Here is an 18,412-nt window from a genome sequence, read left to right on the forward strand (position 1 = left end):
GGCAGCAATGGCGACCACCCACCATGGAGTCCAACCAGGGGACGCTGAAGCACTTAATAGCATAAGGCTGCAGACGCCAGCCGTACATTGCCACTATAACCAAATATAACTACTCAAGGTTGAGTAATTACACAAGGTTAACCCTTGCCGCCATGAAAATTCGGAAGTAAATGGAAGAGAGAAGAAGACAGGACAGATTTAAAGACGAGAAAAGACTAAGATGTAGGAAGAGAGAGATAGGAAAAGGCGACTGCCGATTTCCCCTGGGTGGGTCAGCCCAGGGGTGCCGTCTACGTGAAGCCAGGGCCAAAGAGGTGTGTTGCCTCTGCCGGGGGGCCTTCAAGGTCCAATCACCCAGCTTTGGCTCAACCCCCAGGATCCCCTTTTCCCCGGACACGGCAAAGCCACGCACGGCTAGGCGTGGGAGGGAGCCGAAACTCCCCCGTTAGCTCGGGTCCGTGGTGTCGCTACACACCAAACGCCTACTTGCGCAGGCGCCCCTGCGGGGGCTGTATACAAAGTGTCGTGTGCGGAATGTCCAGTGAGCTACATAGGCAAGAGTAGGTGCTTCCCGGAAAGAATACGCCAGCACAAGAACGACATCAGGAAGATGGAGGTGCAACGCAGTGCCCTTGCAGAGCATTGTGAGAAGCACGACCATAAGATTGACTTCGGCGGCGCTTTTATCATAGAAACGGAAAATCTGGAAAGGAGGCTCTTGCTCGAGTCCTGGCACATAAAACCCTGGAAACAATGCCTCCGATCTATGTGCACGATCTTCGAAACGAGAGAGAAAGGAAAAGACTGAGCCTATGACAAGACGCGTCGACGCTTCCCTGACCATTACAGTCACCCCTGAGGAAGGGTCCAAGCTGGTGTCGAAACGTCAGGTTTTCTCCAAGATTGTGGCTGGAGATATTTCCACTTCCTTAAACTTTAAACAGATTCCCCATCTATAGATCCAGGAAAAAGACACTCCTTATAATGAACCAACAAGCTCCGTCACTACGCGAAATGCTAGTCATGTATAAACTATAACAAACTGCTGTCAAGTTTCTCTTCCGTCTCCACATCCAGCTCTGCAACTTCCTCTTAGGTACCACTGCCTGCCATCATAATGCCAGTGACGTCGTTGGTACTTGCAATGATGTGCTACCATTTTTTTCACGAGAAGGTCGAGTACCCCACAATGCTAAAAAGCACTCTTCAAAATCGAGAACTACCAATCACAATACACAAGCATATACACTCAATACACTCAACACATTTGAGTCACACTAGGTGAATCAGTTTCTTTGCCGTAAATCACAACTCTCTAGCCACTAACAAGAGCAAAAGCAGAAATTCACTAATTTTGTGTCAGTACTCCTTAAATGGGATGCTGCTCAGGGGATCTGCGAAAGCACCATTGTGAAAATTCATTTGGAACTGGTATTCGAGAATCCATACAGTTCACACCCTTTATGTTTCTGGGTTAAGAGAGAAGTGTACATGATGAATGCTAAAAGGGACACATGACAATGCAGAACCTAACCAGAGACCTACAAAGTTAATACTGCAGTGAATAACACATTTTACTCACCTACTGGTGCAAAAAATTGCCAGTTGGGTAATTACCAGATAACACTAAGGTCATTATTTTGTTCAGGTGAGAACACTGGTACGATTAAAAGTTTTTGCCAAATAATTTTCGCTAATGAGATGTTTGACAAAATGACACAGCTAAACCACAACCTTCAGGGGCTCTAGTAACCTTTAAATATGTAAGTGTAACTATAGAACAATTGGAATCCTATATTACAGCAAGTGACAGGTTACACAAATGCACTTGATGGCACATTCCACTATTTTGCAAGCGTCTGCTGTCACACCCATACTTGACCTAAGCTTACTTTCAAGGAACCCTAAAGTGTAACACTAGGTCAGTTCACACTTACACAACCACACCCCTGCTCACCTTGGGTGTCGTATCCGTCAGCAGTGTGGGGTAGCTCCTCCCGTTTCGGCAGTGCATCACCCTTGCTGAAGCTGCCCAGCCTGCGCACCAGAAACGCATATTTAGTGGAACCCATTTTAACCGCTCGAGCATTAAAAGGACACTGACACAAAAACTTTGCCTCTCACTTTTTCATTGGAACAGGAAGGGGCGGGGGGGCTTGTTCTTAAGCAAATTAAATCACTGTGCCCCTTTATGTGGCACATTCATTCAGAAATCGCAAGAACAGGACCTGCATAGTATCCAAAACAAATGAAGAGTTCATCGGCAGGTCTGATCTGATTGTTGTAGTCTTCAAATATCCCGAAGTTGCTTACGACTCCTGCTGACATTACGCATATATAAATATCAGTAATATATTTTAAAGGGGCCATCTTAAACTTTGCAGGCCCTTATTTTTCATCTGTAGGTAATGTAAACTAATAATTGAAAACGGCTTTAACAAATTTAAAAGCATCGATATCAAAATACTTGTGTTTTCAATGTGCAAATAATTCACTACATGAATTAGTATGTACTAGTGGCGCTTACCAGATGCCTATCTGATGTAAAGGACGTAGTCAAATGTTCACCCATAACTGCTCAAGAACAAAGTTACAGTTAATCACATTACTGCCACCAAATCATGTTTGAGATGTGGTTTGTTAGCTCCATTTTTTATTTAAAGGCAAATAGCTGCACGCTGATACTACAAAACACGATAAGTGCACTGTAGGCTGCTGCGGCCTCGTAGCATCCAAAAATGCGCACAGAAGGTGCGTCTATGCGGAAGTTCCTCTTGTAAACTGTGTGCTCTCATGTGCAACCACGTTTTTAAGAGGGTGTGCAAATATTCAAAAACACCGAACACTGTCCCAATAGTTTTTGAATGGCTAGGACAAATCGAAATGGCCCTAAAAGATCAAACATTAGAATTGTGAGAGATCACTTTCCTCAAGTTATTTTTTTATAGAATTGCAAAGAAGCAAGCTGACCACGCTTTAGTGAGACTACTCATAGTGTGCACATCACTGGATGAAGGTGATATTGCTTTAAAATGCAGTGTTGCAACATGTCCTCAGTCCACCATCATCCTCACGAGATTTATGATAATGTTGATTGATGAAACGCAGTTCAGTTTTTGTCTCTCAGATTTATGTAAAAGCTGGTGGCAAAGTACTGCCTAGAAAACTGAAGTAGCTGCTGCACACAATATCTTGAATGCTCTAGTCGCTAATATATGCAAGCTTATCTTATTTCACATAATTATGCCAATTTTTGTCAATTAAGGGTAATAGTAATGCTCTCTCGTGATTGTTAAAGTTTCTGAACATCTTTTTCGAATAAAACAAGATGTAATTCTAGAACTCTTAGAAAATGGTTGCCTATAATTTGAAACCTATCCGAACAGTATTCTGTTCATATTTGTATTTGATATGGCTCTAAAATATACTATTTGCACGCCCCTAATTGTTTTGAGTGTCCTGTACATTAGTGTTATCCGAGAGGTACATGTTTCCTATTTCAGTGCATTCTTTTTGTCTCGCCAATTTCCTTTATTTTCAGTACTATGTTGTTTGTTACTATGGTGACAGCATGATCGGTCATTATGAAATGGGGCATTATGGGGCACTAACTTGCACTGAGCAGGTCCTTCAAGCTCTGCCATCAACAGTGCAGTGTTTAGTAGGCAGCAAGCACATAAAAACTCTCATGTACAACACAAGACATTTAAAAATTTGTTGTATCCACTGTTGATACATGAAAGATGTTACAGGATTACATTGTATTGTGTAACGATGTTAAAGCTTTTGAGGGTGCATTGCTTCAGTCAATGTACTTTTCTACTTAATGCCGTTTTCAATGTTGATTTGAGCTATGCAAATGCACTCACTCACCTGCGCTCTGCTGAGTTGTGCTGTAAGTATGTATTGAGTGTTAGAATTTTATTTACATTTATTTTTTACTTTCTTAGTTTCATTTTGTGAAATTTTCTTCTCCCCTTGAATTGGTTTTTGAAAATGATTAACTTTTGCCCTACTGAGCAACTCCTGTTTTGGCATGTATTCTAATGGCATGAATAAATATTAAAAAATGTGGGTGGGAGAAAGTGAGACACCCAATCCTGTGCAATTGGAGTTGATGGCAGGCCCTTTTTTGCTTTTTGCTTTTAGTTTTATCCACTGCGAAATATCAGGCTAGGCATATGTGTTGGCATCATTCGTACTGCACTAAATATCCATTATTCAGTCTGCGAAATCAGCAAACAAAAAATTCGGGTTTGAAAAGTCTTAAAGAGCTCATTTACAACTCTGCAGGTTCCAGGTTAGAGCAACAACGAGAAGCACTTTGCTAATGAAGTGTGAGCAAGTTTGCCTACTTAATCAGCAAGGCAAGAAAAACCAGTGCAGATTCGCAGCTAATGCTCTCTTGGCTTGCCTGGTGCAGCAGAGTTATGGGTTGGACGTCGCTCATTGCATGTCACTCTCATATGGTCTAACATCACTAAAACTTCTAGACAGCTTCCCACAGACTGGTGTCGATGTTTTTTGCACAAGTGATGGGTATTGATCACGAGAATGAGCCTTTAGGTGCACTTTAGGAGCGATATAAAATATCTTGTAAAATGTTGTGTCCAACACTTTGTGCTGAGTGTCCTTGCTTGCATACAGGAAAAACCTACAGGCTCGTTTTCGGTTTCTGGAGCTTGTTCTTCATTAACGACATTTCTCTGTGGTCTCATAGTACAAAGAATGTACTGTACAAAGAAATGACACTGTCAAATGTGTTTCTCTTGTAAACTTAAGTAAGTCTCCCTGTCTGCCATGTGGACTTGCCTTTTCCCAGCACATAGTGCACATCAATGGTTTTCAAACACCACTCTAGGTTTACTAACAATAAACTCAATTAGGCCTGGTTGCATAAACAAGTAACATGACTGTTGCCCTCTGAGGTACTGAGGTTATTGATACAACATCATGTGCACCTAACTGGGCTGCTTGGTACATGATTAAAGGGGTGGTGCCATCAAACTTGTGACTTGTGCTTTCTTTGTTACAAATCTTTCTTATTGCTCTAGAAAGCATGGCACACATTTCAAGATTTGCATATTCTCGCAAAATAATTAGATTGTGGTTTATTTATATGAGTGACTATCGGTGTCGTCTGCTGAGTTTGACAATGACATCACTCTTTAGGAGACTTGAACATGAGGGCCTACAAATCTATGATGCATGCAGTGCTGCATTGTCAGCTACTGCGCACTCATGTGATCAACTGTCGCGATGCCTTCAAACCTGGCTAAAATACTGCAATAACGAATATTAGCATGCATGTAATACCGGCATACCAAAAGATCTTTGTGGAGTACTGGATTGCTGGAAAATTGTGTCAACATCTCACGACGCTTCATGTAACCGCAATAATTTTCGTCTATATTTGGTGGTGAAAAAAAAATTTAAAAAGGCAACCCATTTGAAACTGCATCTCTGCCGAGAATTAACACCAGCCCAGAAGCATATTTCTGAAACAATTCTGTGCTTCCCTGGTGCACCTTAGTAGCTTCAGGTGGTCTCAATTATCTGGTCTCACTAATACTGGTAAAATAATCTTCTATGCTAAAACAAAGAACTGTGTAAACAAACAAATTTTCTCACATCGCCTTCACAGGTTAGAGCAACAACGAGAAGCACTTTGCTAATGAAGTGTGAGCAAGTTTGCCTACTTAATCAACAAGGCAAGAAAAACCAGTGCAGATTCGCAGCTAATGCTCTCTTGGCTTGCCTGGTGCAGCAGAGTTATGGGTTGGACGTTGCTCATTGCATGTCACTCTCATATGGTCTAACATCACTAAAACTTCTAGACAGCTTCCCACAGACTGGTGTTAGTGTTGATTGCATAAGTGGTGGGTCTTGATCATGAGAATGAGCCTTTAAGCACACTTTAGGAGCTAATTAAGATATCTTGTAAAATGTTTGTTGTGTCCAACACTTTGTGCCGAGTGTCCTTGCTTGCATACAGGAAAAACCTACAGGCTCGTTTTCGGTTTCTGGAGCTTGTTCATGTTCTCATGCTTCTTGCTATCAGAATGCAATGTAATCTCTCAAATCCGGAAGCGATATCACTTTTTCAAGCAGTATGCAATGAATGCTCATCTTGAAGTTGCATTTATGACAATGTAACAGCGGCTCACAAGATATTTTATATATTATTAAGGATGCTGCATTAAACTATGTCAAGAAATATTTCATGACTTTTTATCCCTGTACTGAATAGCCATAGCAATGTCCCAAACTAATACTGTAAGTAAATGTTATGAAGCTGAACTTTAAATAAGTGACTTAAATCAAGCATCTAAGCTGTCTGCTATCACTCTACCTAATACTAACAACACAGCTTATGTATGAACTATTTCAAGCTATCCTCTAGTTAGGCTGGCTTCTTCTCCCCACCTTATATTTCAAACTGACTGCAAACACTGTTCAACATAATAAACACTTCTGTATAAACACCTAAGCAACACAACACACGAAGAAAGAATATCACCATCATGATTGTCTTTATTTTACACAGCACTTCATCAGACCTTCCACAAAATAGCATGCGCAGACAAGCAACCCTTCCAGCAAATAAAGCACAAGCAACCATATGTGTGTATGTGCAGTGCCATGCTACATACAAGCACTACTAGTACTAAAAATATACATGTTCCAGTGGACAAAAACAGTGCCAAAAAGCAAAAGCAGACGATGTGGGTGATGTGCACCAGAACCACAGATGGCCATGCACTCTATCCATGACCAGCACATTTGTAGCATAAAAGACACCATCCACCACTGTTTCAAGAACACAGCGTGCCATTTTATACACAATGCACACATGCCACCTTCAAAATGAGACTCTTCCTAAACAAATAACACAGAAGCATAAAGCGTTTAGTTTGCTTTTTATTAAGTCTTCACACCCATGCAGTTTCATAACACATTTGAGAGCTGCAGGTCATCACAAAGACAGCTGTTGATATAATACCCACCTCCAATTTTTTTTTCATCATTGAAACAGCATGATAAACAACATCAGTAGTGTGCTGTGTGTGTACAACAAACAAGCTTTAGAAAGGTAGGATTACTAACTGCCCCTCAAAAAAAAAAAAAAAAAAAAAGTCAATCACATGTTTCTGATATATGCATATATATACATATATACCTCTCATATTCTAAAATCATTAGTATGGGTCAACTCCAGCAGCGTTGGATTTGTCTTAAGAATGGTGGGTGAAAGGGAGCAGCAATTGATATTGATACAGAAGAGTTGCCACAGCCTTGCTGCATGAAAAAAAAAAAAAAAAGACGACGATTGCTGGTTGTTGTTGGACTGGTGCCATCTTGTTCACCCAGTACTCCGATTACTTAAATAACCAACCCGTAACATTATTGGTTGAGGTGGACGACTCCTGTACATCGATAAAGACGTGCAGAGATCGCAACACTGGGGACCCCTAGGCTAGTTTGATAGCTAGTACCTCATCACCATCGACCTCTTCAGACTAGTCCACAACCTACGTCACCCTCCCGCCCCTGCAGGACCCTGGCGCTTTCTCCGCTGATGGTACCATGGACGTTGACTCCTGGCTGTACCAATATGAGCGTGTCAGTGCTACTCATTGCTGGAATCACACGCTCATGCTTGCGAATGTTCTGTTCTACCTGAATGGCAGGCCGCTGACATGGTTCGAAACCAATGAAGTTGAAATCACAAGCTGGGATCTTTTGAGAACGAAGATTCATTTTGGTGATTAATCTGGGTCGTCAGCTTACTGCCAAGAAGACTCTCGCCACGCACGCCCAGACATCTACTGAATCGTATGTCTCATACATTCTTGACGTCATGACCCTTTGTAGCAAGGCCAAGCATCGCATGCAGGAACAGGAGAAAGTTAATCATGTCCTAAAAGGGATTGCTCACAATGCCTTCAACCTATTCTTCTTTAATACTATCACGAGCATGCCACCGTCTAAAACAGGCTAAAGCCCACCGCGTCACCCACGGCATCACGCACCTGCCGAACACAGAGGCTACTTGCTCTTGCAATGACGCCTTCCATCAGGTCTCCCGGTGTGACAACCTCACCCACATCATTCGTAAAGAGGTCGAGGCAGCCCAGCCAGTAGCCAATCCATTCCCAATGCCTGAGCCTTCCCCGACCACTATCTCACTGCTACAAGCCGTCGTTCGTCGAGAATTATTGAACCTCGGCCTACATCCTGTTCTACCGGTTTACTCTGCAGAGCATTTTTATCGACGTCCCTCCACTCCTCACTTTAATTCCAACTATTCTCAACGACGCAATTTGACCACATGGCGTACACTTAATGGCGAAGAACTTGGCCTACCTTTTGACACCTTGCTGCCCTCGGTCACTGAATATCTCGGCGAAGCCATCGCGCGAGCTGACCACACACGCCAACTCCCCCGTAAACGTCTACAGGCCTCACAGGAGCACCAAGAACAGCTCTACGACTCTCAACATCAAAATGTACACTTTTCGCCGGGTTCCCTTTCCCTTGTCCTTCTATGGTGACCCACTCCACGTGTAGGTCTTTCTCAAAAACTGCTCTCAGGCTACACTGAACCATACTGCGTCATTCACCAGGTGACTGATGGTACATATGAGATCGTTCCAGCCAATCCAACATCATCATCGTCAGCTTCGAGCAATATCGTGCACGTAGGTCGACTCAAGCCTTATCACCCTCCTTCCACCGCATGCGTGTAGACCAAGCACTGAGACTGTGCTTCTACCGCCGGGAGGTTATGACATAAAGATAACCACAGGTCAATGCAATACTAATGACTTCAGCCTGGTAGTATGTGCTACCCAATCTATAAAATATACATCCTACATGAATCCCAAAGTTACATTACTTATGCATGAACCTAAAAGGATGTATTATAAGTGACAGTACTGCTATTACCCGCTGTTTTGAAAGATAGCTCTACCTTCAGATACACTGCAGTACATAGTGGAAGCTAAACATTATTGGACAATATAATAAATACACAATCCCCATAAACACTAGCCATTTGAAACAATCAGAGGCGGTTGGCAAATGCTTTCACGCCGCTTCAAGGGACGTATATAGTTGGACAATACCAATATGTTTATATTTGGCACTGAGCGACAAGCTGTTCCCGATAACAAAATAAACATCTTAGCCCACAGAGAATGACTATAAAACATGCCAGACAATCAGTAGCAAGCAGCACAAAGTGTCTTTCAAGTCAGAAACCATATGTGCACCAAAGCTGGCATGACATGGCGGAGCTTACAAGCACGTGACAAGCTGAACGCGAAGCGAGCAACTGCTGCATACGCCACTAGCACCACGTGAGCAGCAACATGCAAGCCGTGATTGGAGTGCTAAAGCAACCTCATTTTCCAATGCCAACATACACAAGAAAGCAAGGCAGCAAATGGTGGGAGGAGCTGTCCTTACCGCACTGCACCTGCGAGCGCAGTGGATCCAGCTAACGATTTGTTTTTCGCGCGTGTGCGAGCACCCGAGTTGTGCCTGTGAGTGGACCGGGTGTGGCACCTAGACAAAACACAAGCGCGAACAGTCACACAAGTGAAACGCCACAGCGTTCCAACACTGTTTCAACACCCGCCACGTTCAACCTGTCATGCGGGGGACAACATGCTTACAGCTGGCAAATGTGTGTGCATCGCATATGGAGCAGACACATCGACAGCCAAGCTGGACCGCTTTCAGGCATAAACACATCACTTTAGAAGATGCTTGCAATAAGTAAAAAGTCAGGATCAGTTGAGAACATGCCAAAAACACCATATCAATATATGCACTTCATAAGTTAGGAATAGAACATATCAATATAGCGAAAAACCTTTGCATGGCTGGTGAAAGTGAAAACACAGTGAAAACAAGTGAAAAACACAGCAGAACATCTGCTTTTGCTTAGTGTCAATATAACAATAACATAAAACTTAAAATCACAACATATTTCATCTATGGAAGTGTGGTAGCTAACAGGATGAGTTGGTTCATCTCAACCTTTGCACACACTGCCATCAAGACAACCAATACACTAAAATGAGAAGGATGCAACTTGATTGCCACCTCACAACTGAAGACTTTATTCTCACAAAAACAACATACACAGAAAAACTTGCACAAGCATGCACCAATGCGTCTGGATCTCCACCAAACCAGGCATAAAAAACAAACACATCAATTAAGCAGTTTTGCTACACGCCTAGTACACCGCCTATAGAGGCACCACTAATAACCACCTAGTGGGCGCCAGTAGAAGTACGTGCGGGAAGCCGAGCAGATACCAATACTCTGCACAGCTTTGCTTGAGAAGAAGTTCGTGGCTGTGATTTCCCCTTCGTTTGGGTGCCAGACAACTAATTCTGCGTTAACATCTATAAGGAAAAACACGAGGCCTTTCGAGAGAAAACTGGTGCATGGTATTTGTCACAAAAAAGTGCTTAAATAAGTGTGCGTCGCTGATTTCCAAAAACAGCATAAAAGTGCAACTTCGGTGGCTCACGCACGACAGAGCGAGTGCACGCATTGAAAAAAGCGAAGTATCGAAATGCACTGAAAACACGACCCTAACCCTCTCTAAAAGACTGACCCATGGTGTAAGAGTTTGTTCTCACACTGTTACCTGACCACACGTACCCGTGTGATCATCAAGTGTCCTTTCAGTTTTTTGTACATCAAGTATCCTTGTAGTTTCATTTGTGCCGAGTGTAAAAATTAAATTCATAAGCATATTCCTCAGCAGCTTTCCCCAAAGCTTTCCTTACAAGGGGATTTCCCCTGAAGCCGATTGCATGGAAGAGTGCCACTGCATCCAGTGCTAACCGAGTCAGTGACCAGCATTTCATTTCTATTTTTTTTCTTTTCCAAGCCATGAAATTCTGAAGTCCCATTAGAGCCCATATCAATGAGCCTGTGCATGCCGAAGCACTGCTACAGCTTTTTTAAACTTGCTACCGTTGCAGGCATCAGCCTAAACGAAACATTAAAAAGCAAGAAAGAATGTAAATAAACCTATTAAGATCACTAAATCAGATTCTGCATTATAATTCTGCATTATAACTTATAACAGTTTGCAAATAATGCAAGATTATGACTCATACTATTTTTAAATGTCTCATACTTACCAAACTAACTGTCTTTCTACATGATGTTACATCACTAGCCATGTATCCACATTCCTTGTTAAGCAGACAAAACATAATTGTTCCCTTGAAGCTTTTTGTTGCTAATGAACAATTGGGTTTGACTGTACACAAGTAGATCACAAGCCATGTATATACTTATGCCACTTGCCAGGAATTAACTGTAAAGAGGGTATTACACAAATGGGCATTTTTGCTGTCCCATCCTGTTTTCCTGTGTAAACAGAGCCCTCTGCCCTACCCCCGATTCATGGTAAATCCACATAACCATTCACTGCTGAGCCAATAAATACTCCCTTAAAGCTTTTCTTCACCAATGATTAAGGCTAGTACTAGTAGCTATGACACGTTATAAAAATTTTAGAGCTTGGTTGGGTAGATATATCATTCCACAATATTTTTATTCTGCTATAGTCAGATACAGCTTAAGAAATCCAGGGAGACACTGCCCAGATGACGAAAGCATGGCAGCCAAATGCCTCCGTGAGTAACTAAATAGTACCACTCATGCACTTTGTAGTGTTCTCCAAAAGCAGACGGTGTTAGTACAAATATTGTACTAACACCAATTATTACTGTTCTCTAACTCAATCTACAACAATTAAAAACTATTGTATTGAAGTTAACAATGTAATCTCACTATCTGGTTTACTAGAAAACTGATTATGCAGAATGGGCGAGTTGAAATTGTACGGTGATAGTGACCTTTGAACAACACAGACCTTGAGTGTCAGTCCTATGACCCCTCGAAGTTAGTGGTACCATGCATATGGATCTCTGGCACCTTCCTTCAGAAAAACTTGCAAAAACTATGTCTTGGTATATGCACGGTGAAAGTTACAAATTTTTTACCAAAATATGGACAAATGAAGCAGACTCCACCTCTTAGTGCAGTTTAGTGCAATCAGTGCAGCTGATGCATCACTGGGTAAAACAATCTATCGGAGCAAGTACGAGGACTTGCCAGTTTCTATGACAACGTAGTGCCACGGCATGCTTTAATTCGAAATTCGCTCACTTCCTGATCACAGGAACTTTTGGTCTGATGTAACAGAGCAAACACGTTTCCTGTAGGCAAGGCGTGGTCAATTTCTCTGTTGCATAAGTGACGTTTTATTTTTATTTTACTAGAGAGGAACTTTATGCATATCTCAAATTACATGAAGCTTTTGCAATTTACACGAAGGTTTTGCAATTTTGCACCATAAATTGCCCTGGACTACAACTTTTTATATAAATGACTGCCCTTAAGTCAGTAATTAAACAAAGCTAATTAACAAGTTCTTAATTAATCAATTCAAAGCAACATAAGGTGTGGCAAACCACTTCATACATGGCAGGAGCCTGACTGTTACACACACCTATAAAAAACAAACACACTGTCTAGTAAGGCCGCTTATTTTAACCTTTCCTTCATTTCACTTTCTGGTAAACAATCCGTAAGTGACAGTGCTTACTAGAACATTGGTTTAAAGAATATGCTTAAACGGATTTAGTACTCCTCTTTAGCATTCTTTTTAATGAACTAAAAGCTGCATAACTTGCCCTGCAGTCTAAACTACACAGAAAATCAATGCAATTTTTGAGTCGCAGAGAAATGCAGTAATGCCATTAATGATGTCAGCCTATTTCATGTCCAGTGCTGGTCTCCTAATTATGTCTGTCTTGCATGAGCCGGTTCCACTCTATGCCTTTCTTAATATTTTATCCACCAGCTGAACCTTTACTGTCCTTAACCGCACTGCATCTCTCTATTTATTCATTTATTTATTTACAGATACTGCAAGAACCATTCGGTTATTTTATCAGAGTAGTACAAATGGCAAGTACGTCGGCATATAATATATACGGGTTATACAATGTGTGTGGAGTGAATACTAACTGCCAAGGACAAGAAGATAAAATTTAAAAAATTACACTCATACAAGCATTCATACAGCATGAAATACTATTGAACTGGTAAGAGCACTTTCTACTTCTGCTGAAAACAATGCCAATGAGGGTGCTGAAATAATCGTGTTATTTAGTTTACTCCGCTAGACTATGGTGCAAAGAAATAATGAATACCTAAACTATTGTGTATGGCAAACGAAGTTATAGTAAAATCACATCTCTGTCTGATAAAGTAGCCAGAAGAAAAAGAAAAAATATCGGCTATGCTTACTTTATATTGGCCGTTAATTAGCTGGTACAAAAAACTTAAGCTTTGATTTACAGAACGTTAATGGTAAGGGTGAAAGTTCTGATCTGTTCAATAGGTCTGTAACGAAAATCCTTGAAGAATTAATATATACAAAATGTGCTCCTCTTTTTTTTCACACTTTTCTAATTTGGTCTTAGTGAAAGGATCCCCAGATAATAGTGGCATAATCTAATATTGGTAAAACAATTGGTTTGTATGCTAGAAGTTGATATCTTTGCTATTGCTTGTGTTTAATATGTTAAGCTAAGTCGCTTTTTATTTTCCTGCTATTGCTTGCGTTTGATATGTTAAGCTAAGTCATTTTTTCAGTGCTGCTTTAAAAAATTGACTGTGCAGAGATGTGTGCTCAATAACATGAGCCTCTTCTCTTGCTGATATCTTGACTATCATACTTAAACTGATTAAGTGAACTTTGTTTCTACCATGACAGATCAAATTTGCAGTTTAACAAAAATTGCACATCACTGATCTGCTTAAGTTTTTAGACAAGAGCACACTGCATTAGCCAATGAATAGTAACTATATATATATTTTTAAATTAGCTTTTCATTAACTCAATTAACCTTCTCCTCATGAGTGTGGTCAATGTTGTTCCAACTGAAAAGCTTATAGTATTTATAAATTACAGGTGGTATTAAGTAGGTAACTACGAAGGCAGCACCTCGTAAACTTATAAATAAACTAAAAAAGTAAAAAGATATACTTTTGACGCTTCTGGAACGTGGCATGTCGAATGACCTGTCAAAGTAGCGTCTTCACCAAAGTCATCAGCAGCACACATACCTAACACACTTAAGAAAATTGAACATTCATTACCTATGCACAAAGTTCAGTTATCCCTATTCACAATGTACATTGCTCTTTTCTAGCCACAAGTGAAAAGAACTGGACGAAACAAGCTAAATCTATATATGCATACACTGTGCTCGAAGCGAGTATTTTTGACGTTTAATGTTACTACACCAATAACTAGCCTGCAATTAGGGCAGTGTTGTTAGTACGAATTGCACATTGTGCTGCAGCAACCAGAAATCTTTCGGGTTGTGTGAGCAGTGCAGCACAATAGTCAAACGGTGTTACGTCGAGACAGGCAAGCAGCTTGCATTGGCGAAAATCAGCAGAGTGATGAACTCATAAATGCACCTCATTCCCAATCCAACTTTTGCCACCGCTCTTCTGAGTATATCAACTCATGAAAACCTTGGCGAACTTTAACGACAAAAAAAAGTGTAGCCTGCAATGTTTACCTGAGCCTGTCCATAGTTATCGGTGCCATAGAGCCCCTTGTCATTCGATCCAAGACAACAAGCATTCAAGTCCACTCATATTGTTCATCTGCAGTGTACCTGTGAATTGACTGATTGTAGAGTGGGAGTTACTTAATAAGCTCATACAGTCGGAAATGAAATATACAGTTTTAAAATCCTTTTTGACGCACAAAAAGGTAGTGAAAAAACTAAGAATAAGCTACCCCGCAAAGTAAGGTATCTATAAGAACTTAAAACAAGCTAGGCCTGCACAAATACTGCAAGGTTTCAAAATTTGTGCTACACAATAGGTGACTGAGTGACTGGTTCATTCCTATTACAAGCATACTAATACAGTTCCATGCTGGTCATTTTGTCTTTGTAATAATTAGCTATCAGGAATCACCATTTAATTAGTGACATTAGTTTAGTGCATCACATTGTGTGCTGAATTCGCTGAATCTAAAACTTAAGACACGTGAATTCAAAAAAGAAAAAAAAAATGTACGTAACAGAATGTTTCCTAGTTGCGTTCCTTCCTAAAATGATGCTTCACAATGACTTGTGTTAATGCTTTCTCTGCTCTCTCATATTTACAGAATAACGATTTTATCTTTGCATGGCACTATAGCACCTTAATATTCTCTGAACAAAATGCAAGCACTATAAAAACCAGACTATGCTGCGATCTTCTAAATCCTTACTTTTTATGAAGAGCACAAAAGCAGACAATACAGATGCAGCCTCATACCTAGGCTTGAAATATGTTTTGTCTAAGATTCACAATCCCAACTGCTAGTAATATCAACCTTGAAGAGGCCTTGCAACACTCCTGGAACAGCCTTATTTAGCACCGAAACACGTGTAGTGATGGTTAGTGAGATGAATGCAACATTATGATGTAAATTGGTGCACGGAAAGTGAAGTCATGAGTCCTCAAAGTTCAAAACTCGAGCAGACGACAAGAAACATTCTCTTTCACATTTCACTCGCCTGCTGACATGAAAGACCGCTTCCAAACACAGCGCGCGTTTCACAAAGACATTCCGGAAAGGTCACCTCATTGTGGCCTTCACACAACACCACGCTACCGCTCCTTTTGATGGCGTCGTTAGCATGGTTACTACAAACCACGTGCGTCAGGTAGCAGACGCTTTCATGGTTACACTGTGTAAGATACACACATACGCTTTGAGCGGGGTCACTTCTCGTCTTGCATGCAAAATGCATTATACGGCAACACCGGCACCCACTGCCTGTCGCATTTTTGGCTCACTAAAAACGTTGCATGCGTTTCTATTTTTAGTTGCTGGAGAACCATAGCCTAGTTCGCAGGCCAAGTGCTGCGTTCGTTCTTCTGGAAATACATCATTTAGAAACAAGAATGATTTATTTCTGAGAAAGTATAAAAAAAGGTTTGTGCTGTTTATAACATTCACTCGTATGGCCTAGCTACCACCATATGAATAATGCACGCTATTTCTCGCATCAAGCCAATCAAAAGCAAACGGTGTTTGTCATCACGTCACATGACACGATGCCACTTCCTACGACAAAAATAGACGATGTGGGTCGCCGTAGTCTGAAATCGAGGTAGTCTGTCCAGTTAATTAAAATGATAAAATTGTCGATTTCGGCATTGCCATATACGCATCGATATCGGCACATTCCACAGCACCAGAAGAACCGATAAAAAATACATGCTCAAAAAGTGTCGCAGGGACCCTTTAAGCAAATTTTTCCACAGTTTGACCAGTAATGTGAGCCCAATAAGTGAACCCGAGCAATTCTTATGTGCTTGTATGACGGTTCCGCAGTTGAAGGTTTTTGCAATTCTTGTTTTTCAGCACTCGCTCCCTCAGTCAGCTAAAAGATAAGATGATAGAAAAGGAATAGAACCAAACAAAACTAATTGTCATATCAAGACAGCCTTTGCTGTGATGTGGCGTGTGTACAAACGAGTAGATGCTACATAGGGTAGCTGCTTTCCTGGTCTTCAGGCTGCCATTACAACTTGAAGTAATTCCTGCACAAATGCCACTAGACTACCATTTGAGTGATACCTAATATACAAGTAGATGCCCTTCATTAAGTGGATGTATGACTTAATTGGTATGCCACAGTCATGAGCCTATTACCATGAAACTACACAATCAAAGTATTAATGTCAATAAAACAATTTTATTCATGGCTGAAAAGGCTTCACTTGGTATGGAGATGTAAAAACTTTATTCCAAAGCTTGTTGAAAGATAACTAAGAAACCTAAATATAGTAGCATAATTACAGAAAATGAGCATGCACATGCCACTGTTGCAAAATAGGATGCATGTTCTGGGCATCTTTTCAGATAATGCATTCCAAAATTGAGGCCCCATTGCTTTTGCATGCCTTAGTTGCCTGTGCAACTAATGCAGTAACAACCCATGCAAGAAATAGTATTACAGGAAAATATGAAGGATGTCCACAGTGCTCAAACAAGGAAGGCATCTTAGACTGGATTCATATTTCAGACAAGTTAAAACATCACCAAAAAGATAATTTTTATTATTAGTAAATTACTCTTTCACATTAACAAGCTCCCAATGCTTGCTGCAAGATGTTTTATAAGCTATAAAATGTGTCCGAACAAAATGAGAACGGTGACACCACCTTTAAGTTCCTGCACCGATCATTACCACTTTGTAGATTTGAATAGTGTTTACTACGGCCTATGTAGTCCCAAATCAGTAAAAGTGAAACACATTGTCCACCGAGGGGCAGAGACTTCAATGTTAATAAGTTTAAACAACGAAAAAAAAACCACTTTAAAATCTATGATGTCACCTGAAGAAATTAACACAAATTATGAACTTATAATGGTGAAATTAATCAGAGTAGACTTTTTCAGAGTAGAACTTATAAGTCAGAACTGAACTAATTTATTCTTTCACATCAGTGTCCATTTAAGATCTGACGAAAGACTGGCTTTAGCCCAAAGGATTCCCAATTCAAGCAATGCGGTTTACTAATCAATAGCGGAAACTCGTAGAATAGCAACCACTCCTCAGAATGAAGACAGGCAAGTTAAGTCAGAGCTGTTGAGAACGCTTTATGCAAACGTTGACAAACATTTGCAAAAGGAATAGCTGGGTGGACTTTCATCCCACGGTTTCTGTTAGGCCCAAATTCTCTAAGAATAATGGGATTCGCAAAACGAAAATAAACAAAAAAGTTTCAGTAGAACTTCTTATCAAAAACTCATTTATGCTATTCACAGGCTATATTGTTCGTTAAAGCTTCATGAGAAGCATCATTATGGCTAACACAGAAAAAAAAAAGATACTTCACAACATGCGGCAACATATATTAAAACATTTTCATGCACACTATTTCAAGGTAGCTTGAACCACACAGAATCATTATGTTGAGACAGTCTTCACAAGGTTGTCCACTTAGATTGAGTTGGCGCAGCAGCAAGGGGAGTTCATGTGGCACAATTTCATCTTTCACAGAGCAAGAAACAAGGATAACATATAAAGACTCATGCGCCTTTCAATGTTGTCTCCATTCCCTACACTGTGAAACATCGAATTATAATGTACTCAGAACAACGAGACAAGAGATCAATAAAACAGGTGATGAGAATATGACAATTACTTGTGATCACTACTGAGTGCACGAGGTTAAAAGTTAGCGTGACGGCTACGTGTTTGTACTGCCCACATGAGAACTTTTGTACTCGCCTGTATATATGTATATATGCTATATTGTTTTTTTAATTCTTTATTTGTCA

The 18,412-nt window shown here is 40.6% G+C and overlaps 1 protein-coding gene across 6 annotated transcripts in view; it reads right to left on the minus strand.

The window, feature by feature from the left end:
* LOC119171824 (rho guanine nucleotide exchange factor 11-like) overlaps nucleotides 1–18,412 on the minus strand; it is a 150,416-nt gene that overhangs the window by 126,417 nt on the left and 5,587 nt on the right. For 3 of the 6 annotated variants that reach the window (XM_075892452.1, XM_075892450.1, XM_075892449.1), the window contains exons 2-4: nucleotides 14,640–14,749; nucleotides 9,472–9,570; nucleotides 1,958–2,037 (exon numbers count right to left, since the gene is read on the minus strand). In XM_075892452.1, coding sequence (XP_075748567.1) covers nucleotides 1,958–2,037; nucleotides 9,472–9,570; nucleotides 14,640–14,704 — 244 coding nt within the window. In that variant the 5' untranslated portion in view covers nucleotides 14,705–14,749. The remainder of the gene's footprint in view (nucleotides 1–1,957; nucleotides 2,038–9,471; nucleotides 9,571–14,639; nucleotides 14,750–18,412) is intronic. The other 3 variants (XM_075892451.1, XM_075892453.1, XM_075892454.1) reach the window with 3 other exon arrangements.

This window comes from Rhipicephalus microplus, chromosome 4, assembly GCF_043290135.1.
Source record: "Rhipicephalus microplus isolate Deutch F79 chromosome 4, USDA_Rmic, whole genome shotgun sequence".
NCBI classification, from domain to species: Eukaryota; Metazoa; Arthropoda; class Arachnida; order Ixodida; family Ixodidae; genus Rhipicephalus; species Rhipicephalus microplus.